At 45.6% G+C, this 19,888-nt stretch overlaps 1 protein-coding gene across 1 annotated transcript in view; it reads right to left on the bottom strand.

Moving 5' to 3' along the window:
* The window catches only part of LOC137525493 (guanylate-binding protein 4-like), a 300,578-nt gene extending 286,292 nt beyond the window's left edge, over positions 1-14,286 (bottom strand). Inside the window, exon 1 of the mRNA XM_068246612.1 lies at positions 14,118-14,286. Coding sequence (XP_068102713.1) covers positions 14,118-14,286 — 169 coding nt within the window. The remainder of the gene's footprint in view (positions 1-14,117) is intronic.
* Between the last annotated feature and the right edge of the window lie 5,602 nt (positions 14,287-19,888).

The raw sequence follows: 19,888 nt of genomic DNA, 5'->3' as shown, positions 1-19,888 counted from the left end.
CATTCAATGTGATTTCTGCCCTTAAAACGCTGCTTTGCGTCACATCCAGATTTTTCCCCGGGACTTTTGGCGTTTATCCCACTCCGCCGTGTCCCCCTTCAGGTGTTAAACCCCTTGAAACATCTTTTCCATCACTTTTGGGGCCAGCATAATTTTTTCTATTTTTCAAAGTTCGCCTCCCCATTGAAGTCTATTGCGGTTCGTGAACTTTTCCGCGAACCGAACCTTCCGCGGAAGTTCGCGAACCTAAAATCGGAGGTTCGGCCCATCACTACTCCTGAATATGCAAATAATCTCTTTATGACCTTGAAGGCCAGGCACACAACCAGAACTGCATATGTATACTAAGCCTGTAGCTAATACATTTTACAGAGCCACACCAATCCGATATATAATATGATTGATTAGACAGTGGATTATCCTTGGATGGTTTCTTCTTTCTTGATCAAGATTGCATCTATTACATACGGAGCATATCCTAAGGGTGCAAGGAATGTTACCATTTCCATGTAGTATGAGAGATTACCTACACAATCTGTTCATAGTATTCAATATCTGTTGACTCTCATGCTATACGAAGGTGGTAAAATTGGACAATGTATTTACCAGGCATCGATCTTTACAAGACGCCGGAAGTGGTGAGATAAGATCCTTTTGCCTGTTAGTACTACTCATTATGCTCAGCCACAAGTGAGTGGCACACTTTACATAGACTGTGTTAACTTACCTATGATCTACATCGCCGCCTTTTGTCGCTGTGCTGCATCCCCCCAACACTTCTGCCTTCACAGACCAAAGGTCAGCAGTGGAGGTGGAAGTGACAGGTAGATGGAGTGCACCGTGCAGCACATGTAACATAGCTAAGTTAAAGGACAATATAAAAGCGGGCAATATAAAAGCTTGGCGGATGAGCTTTTTGTCCCTAGGCCTTCTCAAAGGACTAGAGGACATGATCTGCGCATGTAGGAAAAACGTTTTAGCCATTTATTTAGGGAAGGGTTCTTTACAGTAAGAGTGATTAAGATGTGAAATGCATTGCCAGGAAGTAGTTATGGCAAATTCTATATCTGCATTTAAAGGGGGCTTAGATGCTTTCCTTGCATTGAAAGATATCCATGGCTACAATTAGTAGGTAATGCCTAATGATGTTGATCCAGGGATTTTATCTGATTGCCATCTGGAGTCGGGAAGGAATTTTTTTCCCTTTTGGGGCTAATTGGACCATGCCTTGTAAGGGTTTTTTCGCCTTCCTCTGGATCAACAGGGATATGTGAGGGAGCAGGCTGGTGTTGTACTTTGTTCTCTGGTTGAACTCGATGGACGTATGTCTTTTTTCAACCCAAATAACTATGTAACTATGTAACTATGTAATACACCCTGTTTTGGACTATAAGATAGGGCTTTGACTGGTACTAGCCAGGTAGTTCTGGGTCACCATGAGCTGTCTGTGTATTCCTTTGACCTATCAATGTCATCTTAAGCTAGAAAAATATTTATAGAACACAAATTTGTCATAACTCCAGTATTGTACAGTTTGTAAAAATGCTAGTCAGTCCAGGCAACAACCTACTCTTAGTCAATGAGAACAATAAAAATATGGGACATAAGGAACCTGTGATATTAAAAATGGTTTCTGCTGAATGCAACACAGCAATGGAGTCATGTTTAATATCTTTGTAAATGGTACAATGAGTATTATCATCCCATTTTCCTGTCCATATCAGAGTCCCTCAGTGAAACATGGTAAAAGATGTAGAAACCTAGTTTTAGGCTGGTGGTCAAAGAGGTCATTACAAAAAAAACTCCTCTTCTGGTTCTGCCCTCCTATTTGGAGACTTCAAAGTTCAATCTGCATATGTTTTTGTCTAGTTGCTTCTGGACATAGCATAAAGCTGGTGCAGGTTTCCCAGCCAGAGCCTGAAGGAGGACTCTATCTTCAGTGAACTGGTTGTTGACATTTCTATAATTTTCACCCAAAAAGACTAGATCAGACCCTCAAAAACAATTATTTTGATTGTTTATGCCTTTTACATTATTTCTTAGTTGTTTTTGTATGATCTTTAATGAGCCATTTTATCTTTCGTTTAAGTGAACCTGAAGTAAAACAAAAGGTGCTCCAAATGGGTACTTACCTCAGTAGAGTAGACTTTCCCCATCCCCTTGCCTTCCTTGATCAAAAGCTGACAACCCCCCTTCAAACTTCCAGAGGGCCTTCCAGAGGGTCGAGGGCCTGTTCATTAGCAAATCAAAAGACATCCTGCACCTAAGTTACTGCTATTTCTCTGCTGAGAGGAAGAGAGAGCCCAGATTGACTGCAGATAGCCACAGACAGCCAATGCAGATTCTATCTTAATCGCAATCGGTGCATAAAATCGATTGTGATCGCATTTTTTCACGGGCGGTTCACGGACGTCGTCAGCGGCCACACAACCGTCTGTGACAGTAGTTAAGTTTTTTTAGAACAACACACACTTGATGTTCTGTTCAAAGAAGGGCTGATTTGAGATGACTAATCAACCCTTTTACTCTCACCTGAGAACTTCTCTCAGGTAAGGTAACACAGAAAATACTCAAAGCAGGTGGTTTCGGCACTCCATAGCAGCAATGTTATGCTGCGCGTGTCGCATCAGAGTAATTTGGGGCTCCAGCGATCGCTGCTGGACCGCGCATTACACCTCCCTCCGAGTTGCGACTCAGAGGAGGAATAGTATTTAACAGTGGCAGGGAGTTTTGTGGCAGCAGGGAGAGCTATCATTCGGCTCTCCCCATGCCCAACTCACCCACGGCGTACTAATATGTACGCCAAATACTGGCGTGGATCTGTTTTCTCACCCAAACACTTGTGTCAGGGACAATTCAAAATCTTGAGTGGAACTTAAAATGCCAGAGGAGAGCATACACATTAGAAATATTTTTCAGTTTTTACTCAACCAACATGGGCAATATGTTTCTTCTTCCTCAAGCTCTGGTTCTTTACCAGAGGCCAGGCAGCTCTCAAACTTCTGCACGGTATCTTAGCTGTTCTAAGCCCTGTTGTTTTCTGGACAAAGATTTCTGATGTTGTTCCTTGGATCTGTTAGAGGCGAGTCACTCTTTCATCTTCTAAGTTACTTGTCTGAGTGCTTCTATCATGACTGGGATCACTTTGGCTTTCACTTTCAACATCTTCTTCTCTAGTTTTTCTTTTAGGCATTTAAACTTCTCCGGTTTCTCATACTCCTTCTTCCTAATGGTGCTGTCACTTGGCACTGCTACATCTATCAACAGTGCTATCTTCTGATCTCTGTTTACAGCCACAATGTTTGGTTAACTGGTCTATACCTGTCTGTCCATCTGGATTTCAAAATCCCTAAGCCTTCTCATTCTCCACAACCTTCTGTGGTATTTCCATTCTGGACTTTGGACATTGTAGCCCATACATTGTACAGACATTCCTGTGTACAATCAATGCCATCTATTGGTTATATTGCTAGGTATTTGCTATTCCTGCCAAAATCTTACACCCTGGCACTATGTTAGCACCTTGGACATTGTCTGGTGTAGTAGATTCTGCTCCTATGGATGTGCTGTTTATTGCCTATTCTTGTGCTGCCATGATCAGTTTTTCAATGCTTTTTGAGTCCAGCCTTTCCCCACCACTAGTAGAATCTCTCCATGTCACCCACCTCAGCTGTCTGTTGATGGCCTTTCCTTGGATCTCAGTTTTCCAGATCACAGAAGATGTTATCTAGTTGGCTAGTGCACAATTGAATGTGTTTTCCTCATGCAGAAAAAAACAGCAGTAAACCACTGCATGCATTTTCTCTAGCACTTACATTAGCTTCTGTGATAAAACGTGCATGTTTTCACACATACAGACACACATGGTGTGCAGAAAATGCATAGAGAAAGCCAACAGACGAGTGTGTTCCTAGCCTCAGCTTATTACACTCGCTCTGTCCATCTCTGATGAAGTAGAACTGGCTCTGCAGACTTCTCCAACATCACTACAGTACAAAACCCTTGGGGAAGGGGTTGAGAGGTACACAAGACCCCGCTGCACACTGAATAGGGACTGTCTACAAATCTTTGTCTACAAAACTTTGTATGTTTCCTCATCAGTAGTGATGTCGCGAACCTCCGATTTTCGGTTCGCGAACCTCCGCGGAAAGTTTGGTTCACGAAAAACTTCGCAAACCGCAATAGACTTCAATGGGGAGGCGAACTTAAAAATTTAGAAAAATGTCTACTGGCTGGAAAAATGATATAAAACATATTTCAAGTGATTTAATACCTGGAGGTAGGAGGATCTCATCTGCCAGGAAATTATAGTATTTCAAAAGCCAGCTTACATACCATGGCTGGGAATTGAACCCAGGTCTCAGTGTATGGTACGTAACTAACTAACCATTATACCACCAACACTACTAGCTGAAACTAGCTGAAACTAGCTGAAACTAGCCTAGCATGTACCATTTATGCTCAATCCAAGAGAAAAATTAGACAAGACAAATAACATTTATATCACACTTTTCTCCTGGTAGACTCAAAGCACCAGTGCTGCAGCCACTAGGGCACACTCTATAGGCAGTCGCAGGAAGACTTGCCTAAGGTCTCCTACTGAATAGGTGCTGGCTTACTGAACAGACAGAGCCGAGATTCAAACCCTGGTCACCTGTGCCAGAGGCAGAGCCCTTAACCATTACACCTTCCAACCACTGCTTAAGGATTTGTAGCCAGGCATGGCCTTGCCTTTTGTGTTCAACAGTTGTCAAGAGAAAAATTAGACAAGACAAATAACATTTATATTGCGCTTTTCTCCTGGCAGACTCAAAGCGCCAGAGCTGCAGCCACTAGGGCACACTCTATACGGAGTAGCAGTGTTAGGAAGACTTGCCTAAGGTCTCCTACTGAACAGGTGCTGGCTTACTGAACAGACAGAGCCGAGATTCAAACCCTGGTCTCCTGTGTCAGAGGCAGAGCCCTTAACCATTACACCATCCAGCCATTGCTTAAGGATATGTAGGCAGGCATGGCCTTGCCTTATGTGTTCAACAGTTGTCAAGAGAAAAATTAGACAAGACAAATAACATTTACTAGCCGACCCGTGGCGTAGCATACGCCGCATAAGAGGGTAGCGGGCAAGAAGGGGGTATTGGGCACAGCGGTGGGGAGGGGGGTTGGAACCCCCCCTCAACTGGGTCCCCCATGAGTGCTCTACCTCCAGCTTAAGCTCAGCAGGAACCCCCCCCCCCCCTCACCTGGGTCCCCCATGTGCCCTCCCCCTCCAGCTTATGCTGAGCAGGAACCCCCCCCCCCTCACCTTGGTCCCCCATGCGCACCCCCCATCCTGCTTAAGCACAGTAGAAGCCGCCACTATTAGTAAGAGGCAGCGGGCGGGAATGACTCACCTCTACCGTATTCCATCATGCATTCCACTGTCGTCACTTCCTGCAATGCCACACACTGTATTGGTGTAATTTGACTTTTTAAAACAGAAGGAAATCTGCAATAATACAGCTATAAGTGAACATTTGTGTTTACCCATAATGCACTGCTACTAAATATGAAAATTATCCCTTTTCCCCCTTGGTAAGCCAAGCAAGCATCCAGAGCTGCTGATGTATAGCAAGCATATAGCTTTACATTTTACACAGTCATATAAAATCCACATGTAGACAGCCTGTTTCAGACTTTTGGTCCTCATCAGTATATGGCAGGGATTGATACGGCTGTATGAGATAGGGCTTGGACCAGTACAACAGAGTAACCAAGCAGCTCAGGGTGACCCAAACCACTCTTAATGTATAGGGGATAAAAGGGACCAAAAAGACCTCCTACTAAAAAAAACAAAGCTTGGTGTAATTTGCCTTCCTAAAACAGAAAGAAATATGCAATTATTCAGCTATAAGTGAACATTTGTGATTACCCACAATGCACTGCTACTAAATATGCAAATAATTCCTTTTTCCCCTTAGTAAGCCAAGCAAGTATCCAGAACCACTGGTGTATAGCAAGCCTATAGCTTTAAGTTTTACACAGCCATATCAAACCCACATGTGACAGCCTGTTTCAGACTTTTGTTCCTCATCAGTACATGCAGGGCCGGTGCTACCATTAAGGCAAAGGAGGCAGCTGCTCCAGGGCCCCAGAGCTTGTAGGGGCCCCCAGTGGCTACAAGAGGAAAAAAAACATTTTTCAAATCGGATTTATAGTTTTTGAGAAAATCGATTTTAAAGTTTCAAAGGAAAAAAAAATACACATTTAAAAACCTGCCGACTTTAATGGTTAATAGCAAATCCACCTTAAATGCTAGAAACCCTAAATTTGCAGGATATGTTAAGGAGATCATTAGGAATAAGAGGAAAAAACAATTTTTCAAAAAGACCTTATAGTTTTTGAGAAAATCGATTTTAAAGTTTCGCAGGAAAAAAGTATACTTTAAGGCTACTTGCACACCAAGACGTTGCGTTAGGTGCTACGTTAAGGTCGCATAACGTGCACCTAACACAACGTATGGTGCTGCAAGTGAGGACGGTAGAGTGAGCCGCGTCAGGCGGCTCTATTCCTATAAGGTCTCCCAGAGTGGCGCTGATTGGCCAGCGGGACCACGTGATGCGGAGCGAGACACTCCGCATCACGTGGTCCCGCCGGCCAATCAGCGGCCGCCAGTGCAGTGCATATTAAGTAGCCATGTGCGCGGCTACTGTAGCTGGCTCTCCCCGCCTCCTCTCCGCCCCCCACTGCGCATGTGCAAACAGTCTAACGCGGCTATAGCCGCTCTAACGCCGTAGCATGCTGCACTTTCCGGAGAACGTGCAGCGTTACATGTAACGCAACGTGGGCTGTGTGAACAGCCCACTTGTGTTACATTGCTGTGCGTTGGGGGAGCGTTTCAGGCGCACTAACGTGCGCCTGTAACGTCTTGGTGTGTAAGCAGCCTTAAATGCGGTAAATGTCACCTTTAGTAGCAAACCTAACGGTAGTGTAATTTTACATGCATCAAACAAAAGCGCAATAAATTTCCTGACGGGGTTTCCAGGGGGTCTATACGCAGCCGCAGCGCTTTGGCCAGGGATCGCTATACAGCCGCAATATGGCTGTATGAAGATCCCTGGCATTTTTTCCTATTTTCCCAATTTTTTTTTTTATGTTTAGAGTGTGGGAATTAAAAAAAAAAAAAATATGTGGGGTCCCTCCTCCTGAAACTTTTTAACCCCTTGTCCCCCATGCAGGCTGGGATAGCCAGAATGTGGAGCTCCGACCGATTGGGACTTCACACCCTGTTATACCAGCTGCAAAAAAGGTCCCCTAATGCCGATTTTTGTTCTGGGGTATATGTTGGGGGGGCCCCTCAGGTTTATTTTGCCCTGGGGCCCCATTGTTGCTTAAACCGGCCCTGAGTACATGGCAGGGATTGATACAGCTGTATGAGATAGGGCTTGGACCAGTACAACAACAGAGTAACCAAGCAGCTCAGGGTGACCCAAACCACTCGGAATGTATAGGTGGATAAAAGGGACCAAAAAGACCTCCTACTAAAAAAGTCAAAGCTTGGTGTAATGTGCCTTCTTAAAGGACTTCCGAGGCCAAAATCTGACCCAAAACGTAAAAAAAGTTAACTACCTGCATGACTTTGTAAGGCAAGGAGGACGCCGCGGCTGTGCAGCTCTAGGGCCAACCCCCGATCCACGTAACAATCAGCGTGGATCGGAGGGTTGGCCCTAGAGCTGCGCAGCCGTGGCCAGCTCCGGCGGCCATCTTTATGCAGGCTGCAGATACCGACCCGGACCGTGGGGTCGCAGTCTTTCAGGGGGCTATTGAGCAGAGGGGACAAGGCGGAACGGCACGGAGGGTACGGACGGCGTGCTTTACAAAGTCATGCAGGTAGTACTTTTTTTACATTTTGGGGGCAGATTTTGGTCTCGGAAGTCCTTTAAAACAGAAGAAACTGCAATAATTCAGCTATAAGTTAACATTTGTGATTACCCACAATGTACCACAACTAAATATGCAGATTATTCTTTTTCCCCCTTAGTAAGCCAAGCAAGCCTATAGCTTTAAATTTTAAACAGACATATCAAACCCACATGTGACAGCCTATTTCAGACCTTTGGTTCTCATCAGTATATAGCAGAGACTGATAAGGCTGTTTGAGATTGGGCTTGGACCAGTACAACAGAGTAACCAAGCAGCTCAGGGTGACCCAAACTACTTAGAGTGTATAGAGGGATAAAATAGACCAAAAATCCCTCCTACTAAAAAAAGCACAGTTTGGTGTAATTTTCCTTCTTAAAACAGAAGCAAATCTGCAATAATTCAGCTATAAATGAACATTTTTGGTTACCCACAATGCACTACTACTGAATATGCAAATTATCCCTCTTTGCCCTTGGTTTGATATGACACTACTTCTTCTTCTTGCTTGGACCAGCCCCTTCTTCTTGCTTGGACCGGCCCTGGGGGCAGGGCGCTACTTCTTCTTCTTGTTTGAAGGTTGAGGCACTTACTCTATTATATATATAGATAGATATCACACTTTTCTCCTGGCAGACTCAAAGTGCCAGAGCTGCAGCCACTAGGGCAGGCTCTATAGGCAGTAGCATGAAGACGTACCTAAGGTCTCCTACTGAATAGAGATGTCGCGAACCTCCGATTTTCGGTTCGCGAACCCCATTCACGAACCTTCGCGGAAGGTTCGGTTCGTGGAAAAGTTCGCGAACCGCAATAGACTTCAATGGGGATGCGAACTATGAAAAATAGAAAAATTTATGCTGGCCACAAAAGTGATGGAAAACATGTTTCAAGGGGTGTAACACCTGGAGGGGGGCATGGCGGAGTGGGATACATGCCCAAAGTCCCGGGGAAAAATCTGGATGTGACGCAAAGCAGCGTTTTAAGGGCAGAAATGACATTGAATGCTAAATTGCAGGGCTAAAGTGCTTTCAAACATCTTGCATGTGTACACATCAATCAGGGAGTGTAATTAGAGTTCTGCTTCACACAGACGCACCAAACTCACTGTGTAACGCACCGTAAACAGCTGTTTGCGTAGTGACGGCCGTGCTGGACTGGTGCGCACCGTGGCAAGAGTGTAGGCTGTGGCGGTTTCAAGCCCATATGGTCGCCGGGCTGTGCTAGCTCAATGATAGAACAACAGTGACTGTCCAGCTGATCAAATTTGGTCTGTCCAAAATGAAGCAACGACCTTATTATCTTCTTGTATGTAGGTAGGCATAGGTAGGTGTCCCAGTAGTTAGCTAGGCATAGGTAGGAGTCCCAGTATAGGTAGGTAGGCATAGGTAGGAGTCCCAGTATAGTTAGGTAGGCATAGGTAGGTGTCCCAGTAGTTAGCTAGGCATAGGTAGGAGACCCAGTATAGGTAGGTAGGCATAGGTAGGTGTCCCCGTAGTTAGCTAGGCATAGGTAGGAGACCCAGTATAGGCAGGTCGGCATAGGTAGGTGTCCCAGTAGTTAGCTAGGCATAGGTAGGAGTCCCAGTATAGGTAGGTAGGAATAGGTAGGAGTCCCAGTATAGGTAGGTAGGCATAGGTAGGAGTCCCAATATAGGTAGGTAGGCATAGGTAGGTGCCTCAGTAGTTAGCTAGACATAGGTAGGAGACCCAGTAGTTAGCTAGACATATGTAGGAGACCCAGTATAGGTAGGTAGGCATAGGTAGGTGTCCCAGTAGTTAGCAAGGCATAGGTAGGAGACCCAGTATAGGTAGGAAGGCATAGGTAGGTGTCCCAGTATAGGTAGGTAGGCATAGGTAGGAGTCCCAGTATAGGTAGGTAGGCATAGGTAGGTGTCCCAGTAGTTAGCTGGGCATAGGTAGGAGACCCAGTATAGGTAGGTAGGCATAGGTAGGTGTCCCAGTAGTTAGCTAGGCATAGGTAGGAGACCCAGTATAGGTAGGTAGGCATAGGTAGGTGTCCCAGTAGTTAGCTAGGCATAGGTAGGAGACCCAGTATAGGCAGGTAGGCATAGGTAGGTGCCCCAGTAGTTAGCTAGGCATAGGTAGGAGTCCCAGTATAGGTAGGTAGGAATAGGTAGGAGTCCCAGTATAGGTAGCTAGGCATAGGTAGGAGACCCAGTATAGGTAGGGAGGCATAGGTAGGTGTCCCAGTAGTTAGCTAGGCATAGGTAGGAGATCCAGTATAGGTAGGAAGGCATAGGTAGGTGTCCCAGTAGTTAGCTAGGCATAGGTAGAAGACCCAGTATAGGTAGGTAGGCATAGGTAGGTGTCCCAGTAGTTAGCTAGGCATAGGTAGGAGTCCCAGTATAGGTAGGTAGGCATAGGTAGGAGTCCCAGTATAGGTAGGTAGGCATAGGTAGGTGCCTCAGTAGTTAGCTAGACATAGGTAGGAGACCCAGTATAGGTAGGTAGGTGCCCCAGTAGTTAGGTAGGCATAGGTAGGTGTCCCAGTATAGTTAGGCAGGGCCTGGCTGGCACAGTAATAACAATTACCAAGGTCCAGCTGCAACAGATAGGGCTGTATGATGTCAGTGAGCAACACACACAAAAAAACCCACATCTGGAAAACATTGTCTCTCAAAAGAGCTGTTGAGGGGTGCTATTTTAGCAATAACAATCAGCCAGGAGCAAGCCAAGTGCCTAACTAATCTTTCCCTAGGCGAACAAGTCTGCAGCAGCTGTCCCTAGTGAGTGTAATGGCCGGCAAGCCTGCCTTATATAAGGGGGGGTGGGGCTCCAGGGCTTAGTGTAGCTAAATGTGCCTGCTGACTGTGATGCAGAGGGTCAAAGTTGAGCCTTATAGTGCATTATGGGGCAAATCGAACTTCCGCAAAAATTTGCTTGGTCCAGGCGAACGCGAACCCCCAAAGTTCGCCTGGAACCGTTTGCTACATCTCTACTACTGAATAGGTGCTGGCTTACTGAACAGACAGAGCCGAGATTCAAACCCTGGTTTCCTGTGTCAGAGGCAGAGCCCGTAACCATTACACCATCCAGCCACTGCTTAAGGATTTGTAGCCAGGCATGGCCTTGCCTTTTGTGTTCAACAGTTGTCAAGAGAAAAATTAGACAAGACAAATAACATTTATATCACACTTTTCTCTTGGCGGACTCAAAGCGCCAGAGCTGCAGCCACTAGGGCACGCTCTATAGGCAGTAGCAGGAAGACTTGCCTAAGGTCTCCTACTGAATAGGTGCTGGCTTACTGAACAGACAGAGCCGAGATTCGAACCCTGGTCTCCTGTGCCAGAGCCCTTAACCATTGCACCATCCAGCCACTGCTTAAGGATTTGTAGTCAGGCATGGCCTTGCCTTTTGTGTTCAACAGTTGTCCAAAGAGAACCCCAGATAGCCAGGTAGATTCATCTCTCTCTCTCTCTCTCTCTCTCTCTCTCTCTCTCTCTCTCTCTCTCTCTCTCTCGTAGGGATGTACCACCAACACTACATGCTGAAGCCAGCCTAGCATGTACCATTTGTGCTCAATCCATTTATGCTCAAAAATACAACTACTGTTATTCCCTGGCCGATGAGACCCTCCTCCCTCCTCCCTCCAGTAGGAGGGAATAGGTAGAAGGGGAGGAGGAGTAAGCCTTCAAGAGGCTAATTAAACTCTCCCTAGCAGAGTGTGTGTAGCTGCTGTCCCTTAACTAATTAGTATATGCAGACGAGTGAGTCAAATGGCTCAAGGACCTTGCCTTGTATAAGGGGGGGTGGGGCTCCAAGAGTGAGTGCAGTCTGATTGGCAACAATGTGCCTGCTGACTGTAATGTAGAGGGTCAAAGTTTTGCTCAATAGAGCATTATGGGGCGAAACGAACTTCCGCAAAAGTTTGCCTGCTGTAGGCGAATGCGAACCACCGAAGTTCACCTGGAACCGTTCGCCGGCGAACCATTCGCTACATCTCTACTTATCAGAGGCTAAGCAGATGCATTAGAACAATTGTGCAGAGAGTAGAAACCTGATGAACAAGGTCTGTCTCAGATGTTGAGAAACCAAGACAATATGATGACAAGTGGGATACTGGAACAAACAAAACTATTGAAAATAAAACCAAGACACAGCAGACCTGCTCTCCTGCTCAATCAGATTGTGGATAGTCCCAGTTTTTACAACCTAATCAACTGTGCATGCCTTCAACTGCCTAGACAGGCATCTGAGCCCTACCCCAGCATGTGTATGAGTGTTTAATCCTCCCTGCTGAATCAGGATGGTATCAGGACAAAAAAAAACACCTCACCAACAATGATTAGATCTGCATGCTCTGCTGTTGTGAGGAGTTGAATGTGTTGTTCCCAGAGGTCTCAGGTTCCAGTAGGTAATGCCCAACCACCCTTAATTTCTCTCCCCCAACCTCTGCAGCATGTGCTCAGAGGACTCCCACTAGCCCTGTTTCTATTTGCGAGTGAGGCAGGGGCCCGTCCGGAGCACTGTAAGGGAGGAGGGCACATCCAGAGCAGTGATGGGATGGAGAGCTGCGGCATACTGTGACTCTGCTGACGGGAAGGGGGACCTTACTTTTTCCTTCCTCACCACAGGGCCCCCCTCTGTGCTCCCCCCTCCATCATATGCATGGTAGCCAGTATGGTGACTCATCATCCGGGCCAAATGCAAAGATCATTGCCGCCGGGATGTTCTGTCTCCACTCTCCAGTTGCTTACTCTTACTACATCCTGCTAATCACGAAGTAGTAAGAGTAAGGGACTGGAGTGGCTGGAAATAGAACATCCCGCTGATCTTCGCATGGAGCCTGGAAGGTGAGTCTCTGCTCTGGCTGATATGCATTGCAAGGGTGGAATGGGGAGCATGGAGAGGGGCCCCAAACCCGAGGTGAGGCAGGGAGGTCTCCCCTCCCGATGGCAAAGTCCCAGTATGCGTGGCTTCCCTCCTCCAGCAAGGGAAGGAGGGGAACACCTATACTTGGCTAAGATATACTGGTAGCACCTACTGTATACCTGGCTAAACTATACTGGTCTCACCTATTATACCTGGATAAGCAATATTGGTGGTGCCTATACCTGGCTTAGCTATACTGGAGGCACCTGTACCCAGCTAAGCTATACTGGGGTCACAAATAATGGTTTAAGCTATACTGAGAGCACTTATGTCTGGCTAAGCTATACTGGGGCACCTATACCTGGCTAAGCTATATGGGGCACCTATACCTGGCTAGGCTATACTGGGGAACCTATACCTGACTAACCTTTACTGGGGCACCTATACCGGGCTAACCTATACTGGGGCACCTATACTTGGATAATCTATACTGGGGAACCTATACCTGACTATCCTTTACTGGGGCACCTATACCGGGCTAACCTATACTGGGGCACCTATACTTGGATAATCTATACTGGGGAACCTATACCTGACTAACCTATACTGGGGCACCTATACCGGGCTAACCTATACTGGGGCACCTATACTTGGATAATCTATACTGGGGTCACCGATACCTGGCTAACCTATACTGGGGCACCGATAACTGGCTAGCCTATACTGGGGACACCCATGCCTGGCTACCTATACTTGGGGGGCTAAATATCACATCACAAATAACATTCGTGTGCCCACAGGGAGGGGGGGGGGCATATGTTTGACACCCTTGCCCTGGGAGAAATTTAGCCTAGAAACTGCCCTGGCTCCCACTGTGTTGGCCTATCATTGCATAACGAATGGTATGGCAATGTTCCTGCTGCACTCAAGACAACAACACAGTGGCAATAGGGGAGTATCATAAGCCAGAAGCACCTTGTCTGTGTCAACCTTTATATATATCAACAGGACCTTTTGAGGTAGACTTCAAGTTGAGAACATGGGATAAGCAGGATAGTCAGTAAGTCATAAATAAAAAGGTAGTATTAATAATACTGCTATATATTCTTATTGCCAGCCTGCATATAGCACGGCCAATCTGTTAGTATGTGGCCATGATTTTTAAGACAAAAAGCCTTTCTGCTAAAGAATCTGGCTATAAATGTATCTTCCTGTCTAGCTATTCTCATATCCTATATTACCAGAAGCAGGACCTAGGGAAAAAAATGTAAACAAGTATTTACAGAAAAGGGGCAATAGAAAATGCAATCACATGTCCAGAGACATCAAGGCATATTTGGTTAAAGGGGAATTAAATGTCTAATGTCATCCTGCTAAATAACTACTCACCTGTCAGAGATCCAGCCAACTTGTTCATTAGATAGCTCTTTCCTGATCGATACATGCCAACAACTGCCACAGACACTATAGGTTGATTTATTGCATTAAGGATCTCTATTGCTTCTTGGTTAACTACAAGTTTTTCCACATTTTGAATCAGGCAGACTGAGTTTTTCATCTTGATTCCTGTTTTAGTGGTAGACATTATAGAGAATATAATGAAAACGTAATGAATCAGGTACACATTTGAGAATGTAGGACTGTTTTCATACTTTATAACTCTACTTGGCTAACATGATTTAAAGCGGATCTGAGATGAAAAACTAACTATAATAAGTAACTTGTCTATATATCTTATCTAAAGTTTAGAAAGTTTACACAGCATATCTCGCTTCAAAAGTTTCAAATGTTTATGATGTATTATTCCTGTGATACAATGAGGGCAGCCATGTTCTGTTTGTCACATTGTCACAGGTTAAGGGCTGGAGATGCTATCAGCTTGCCTGTGTGTAAATTCAATCCCCTCTCCTCCTCCCTCCTCCCATCTGCCTCTGAAATCTCTGGCTAGTAACACCTCCCCCTCTTCCTGCCCAGACTGAGCTCCTGTAAGCTCTTGCTATTGTCTGAAAATGCCTTGGCACTCTGAGGGCTGTGGGCAAAGCTTGTTTAGTTTATAGGGAATTAGAGTATTAAAACAAAAAGAAAAAAGTATTTGGCTTAAAGAGACACTGAAGCAAAAAAAAATATATGATATAATGAATTGGTTGTGTACTATGAATAATTACTAGAAGATTAGCAGCAAAGAAAATATTCTCATACTTTTATTTTCAGGTATATAGTGTTTTTTCTAACATTGCATGAATCTATAATACAGTATGTGCAGATTACACAACACTCAGCATTCAAAATGAGTCTTTCAGAGCAGTCTGTGACATAATGAACTCTCCTCTGGCAGAGGAAAAGTAAACATTTCAATTACAGTTGAGATAATAAAAGTCAGATAACAGCCCTCTCCAGGACTAACTTGGTCGGAGAGCTTAATAGCTTTTTTGCATAGAGATAACAACTGGAGTTTCTCAACTCTTCCTGTACTGGAAACAATTAGTCTGATGTATCTGATCTTAATGTTTAATTTCTTAGCTGTACTACACATACAAATCATAATATCTTTTTCGCTTCAGTGTCTCTTTAAGGAATGCCCTATAAACTATATGAAAGGAACACAATTATGCAATGAGTAAAAGTTTATCTCGGATCCACTTTAAAGTAGTTGTCAGTGTTTTATGCTACTGTATGTGTAACAGAAAAGCTCATACCCATCAGGGTCAGTCACTTGGCACTGTGCTTAAAGAAAATCTGTAATTAAAAAAAGGTGCACCGGGGAGTACTTTCCTCGTGAGGGGAGCTTCTGGATCCTAATGAGGCTTCCCCCGTCCTCCTGTGCAGCCCCAATCCAGCACTGGCTCCCTAGAGCAGCAGCAGATGTCAATATTTATCTTTGAGATTCAGTAGAGCGGACCCGATCGGTCTTGGCTAGAGCCTAAGAGGAAAGATGGTACTGTGCCTGCACCGGATCTCAAAGGTAAATATAACGGACTGGTGTACTTGAGGTGCCTTTGGGCATCCACTTACAAACTTGAGGGTGGACTTTTGGGGGATGCAAGCAGGGGCGTAGCAATAGGGGGTGCAGAGGTAGCGACCGCATCGGGGCCCTTGGGCCAGAGGGGCCCAGAAGGGCCCTCCCTCAACTACAGTATTAACTCTCTATTGGTCCTGTGCTCATAATAATCACTTCTATAGATACTTTGAATAGTGGTAATTATTAACAAGCTGTTCCCCATCCCCTTCTTGCACCTCTGCCACTGTAGTTGTCATTGGCAGGTTTTGGTGCGCCGTATCAATTGTTATGTATAGAGTGCTTGGGGGGCCCCATTGTAAAACCTGCATCGGGGCCCATAGTTCCTTGGCTACACCACTGGATGCAAGAACTGGATTAGGGATACACAGGAGAATGGGGGGAGCTTATTAGGATCCAGAGGCATCATTTCTGAGATAAGTACCCAAGGGGCACTTTTCATCCGTGCAGGATCTCGTTATGCAGACAATAGATCTGTGAAACATGTTGTTCTGTAAGTTAAAATTTAATTTCAGTAGATTGGGACTGTTCCAAAATTTTTGACGGCAAGTGAACAGCTTACCCTTCTTTACCCTTTTAATAAATTTAACACATGCCTACAGTGCCTTATGCAGTGCCTTATAGTAAATCTGGCAATGACAGTGGCAGTGGAGCGTATACAGTAAATTCAGTTCAGTGTAGCCACACACCTGGCAGCCAATCAACAGATTGCAGCTCTTGGGGACCACTCCGCTGCCACTGTCAGGGCCAGATTTACTATAAGGCACTGTATAAAGCATTGTAGGCATGTGCCTACAGGAACCTGATTATGGAAAGGCAGCTCACTCCTTTCCACTAGTGCCTCCTTCCCTCTCTCCCTATGCAGAGTCCCAAGCGGAGCATAAATGAGAGGTTACTCACCCAGCTCTCAGCTTTCCACTGACAAAACCTTCCATTCAGTCAGAGGCACCTCTAGCTACTTAATACTGAGGTTCTTCTAGCTACCTAATACTTGGGGGCACCTCTAGCTACTTATTATTCAGGATACTTCTGGCTACATAGTACTGAGGGGCACTTGTAGCTATCTATGACTGAAAGGTAAGTAAGGCAGAAGTGACAGCTGGACAGCCTGCACACTTGAGGTGCAGTTTGGTAAGGGTTTGTAGATTCATGGAGGGTGAAGTGTAGGGTGTCAGGACATCTGTGCCTATAGGCTCCTGTGATGTAAACCCAGGCCTGGCCACTGCTCTGCATTTAACTCTTGATTTGCTCACAGAACTAGGCCAGCGGGTCTTTGCTAGGGGGCCCAGTAGACTGTAGTTATGTCCCTGCTCCCCCCAAGTAATATTGGAGTAATACCTTGGCGCAGGTGGGAGGATGATCCTATTACTTGATTTGGATACCACATAAATTTGAGCCCAAAAATCAAATCACTGTCTCCAAGGGGCTAAAAATCCAACCAACACTACAAGAAAAGAAGCCCAATCTAGAGACATATAGTATAATAATAAATACTCATTACATTCCATATGAAGTGAAAATAATCAATACATTTTATTGGGTCTTAACCAAGCACAAAATAAGTTAAAAACAATGAATTAAAACCACCTCTAAATCCAAATGTCATTGGAAGTCCACAGTAGCAGCAAACTATATGTGTCACAATGTAAATAAATATCATAAAAAACATATATAAAGTGCGTAACCCATATATTGCACAGCCCGCAATCAGAGACGTCTGAGCCATTAGGCAGCTATAAATTCTTGCCCAGAGCGACAGGAGGAGGAAAGGGCGCTTCTGCACTGAGTAGTGAGAGAAGAAATGCCTCTCAGCTGAATCAGGTATCAATTTACACAGCAGCAGCAGCAGCAGCAGCGCCTGACTCGACTCATAAGTGATTTACTGACTGATTCATTCATTTCCTTCAGCTCAATGATTCAAAGAACCACAGTAATGAATGAGTCAGTGAGAGAAGGCACTCATCCTAGTCAGGGATCCGAGTACAGCATCAGCTCCTGAGTCCTAAGATTCATTCAGTCCCTCTCTCTGCTACTGGTAACTGTGTGGAAGTAGAGACTGTGTAGCAGCCAGGCATTGACTGCCCCCCAGGGCGCCTCTCATTCAGTGATTTAGGGTTGGTCTGGTGTCTGCTTTATTCAGGTTTGTTGATGTAAGGCATTGTAAAACACTAGGCTAGCTGATAAAAGTGCAATTAGAGGGCAGGCAAGCTGGCAAATATACACAGCATTAAGCAGGGCTTGCCTGGAGGGTCTGTGGGAAAACATCTGTCTGGTCTCTACCCATTGTTAAAATGACTGCATGTGCAGATAAGGGGCCTGATTCACAAAGCGCTGCAAACTTTTTTGCGGACTTTTGCGAGCGCAAAGTGCCACGATTCGCGCATCGAGCAAATTGCGCGCACAAAAGTCCGCATTCGTGCGAATCGCGGCACTTTGCGCGCGCAAAAGTCCGCGAAAAAGTTTGCACCGCTTTGTGAATCAGGCCCTAGGTTTAAACAGGTTGAAAAATGTTGACAGTCCCTAGACTCCAGGAGGGCTGCTTTCTGACTTGTGTGAGAGAAACACACAGCAGTCCTATTACAGGCAACTAGCCTCTGTGTAATGTGGGACTGCAATACAGATTAGCTTTCTGCTCCATCTCAGGCTATTCTCAGTCTCACTACACTCCTCCTATCTCTGGGCTAGTGCACAACAAAATCGCAATAGCAATCGCTAGCAATTCACGAATGCGACTTTGTGAAGCGATTTTTGAAAGAATCGCTCCAATAAATGCTACCTGCAGCATGTTTGCGATTTCACAACACTGCTGTGGGAACACCCTCATAGGGTAACATTAGCCCAGCGCTTTTCAAATTGCTGTAAATTTGAAAAGCGCTCTGAAGCACTCTTGGTGTGCACCAGCCTCCTTCATTCACCTTTGTTTCCCTCTTTCGCTAGTGCTGCTGAGTGTCTGTGTCTTCTTGTCATACAGGAAAGCGAAATAAAAGTGCAATCCTGGTGAGGCAAATATCTTCTTCCCTCTCTTTCAGCTTTTCTCTCCTCATCATTTCTCTGCATAAGGGATCAGACACACTATAAGGTAGTGAAAACCGGGATTAGTAGAGATGGTGGTGAAGGGGAGGACATAGGTAGGTGTATGTGGGGGGGGGGGGGCATGGGGGGATTGGCCTTGAGGGAATTACAGTGGCCATACTTCTGTTGACTTGACAGCCGATCGACCAACCGTTTTGATATTAGCAAATCGGATAAAACATTTCGGGTGGAAATTGGTTGAATGTATCAATCTGAGATGTTGGGAAATCTTGGGCCAATGTGGTTGTCAGGTGCAATAATCATGGAGTGCGATAACCACAAATTATAGACAAGACGGAAACCCTGGCCGTTGTCCCTCAAAATGTATTGTGCCCCCCTGATGCCTGTACTTTTCCTGTCACGCTGTTCACAGAGTGTCCTTGCTGTATTTCCGCATTTGCGCTCCACGTGATTACTGGCGTATACGACATGGGGTGAGTGTGTGACATAATTTGGGCTGAGGCTGCCATGATAACGGGCCTCTAGTCTGTGTTTGCTCTCAGGCCAGAAGGTCCCAGTCCTCCCCTGGTAGCAGCATAGTGTGTGTGTATAGTGTATGTCTACTGTGTGCTGTGTATAGTGTGCTCTGTGTGTGCGTGTGTATAGTGTGTGTGTGTATAGTGTAGTGTGTGTGTGTATAGTGTGTGTGCACGTGTGTGTGTGTGTGTGTGTGTACTGTGCATAGTGTGTATGTTGTGTGTGTGTGTGTGTGTGTGTGTGTACTGTGTGCGTGTGTATAGTGTGTGTGTGCATGCATGTGTGTGTGTGTGTGCATGCATGTGTGTGTGTGTGTGTGTGTGTGTGTGTGTGTGTGTGTGTGTGTGTGTGTGCGTGCGTGCGTGCGTGCGTGCGTGCGTGTGCGTGTGTGTGTGTGTGTGTGTATGTACTGTGTGTGGTCAGGGCCGGTTTAAGCAACAATGGGGGCCCAGGGCAAAATAAACCTGAGGGGCCCCCCCAACATATACCCCGGAACAAAAATCAGCATTAGGGGACCTTTTTTGCAGCTGGTATAACAGGGTGTGAAGTCCCAATCGGTCGGAGCTCCACATTCTGGCTATCCCAGCCTGCATGG

This window comes from Hyperolius riggenbachi, chromosome 7 (genome assembly GCF_040937935.1).
Source record: "Hyperolius riggenbachi isolate aHypRig1 chromosome 7, aHypRig1.pri, whole genome shotgun sequence".
NCBI classification, from domain to species: Eukaryota; Metazoa; Chordata; class Amphibia; order Anura; family Hyperoliidae; genus Hyperolius; species Hyperolius riggenbachi.
Note: the sequence above shows the minus strand (reverse complement) of the source record. Positions and strands in the feature narration are given on the sequence as shown.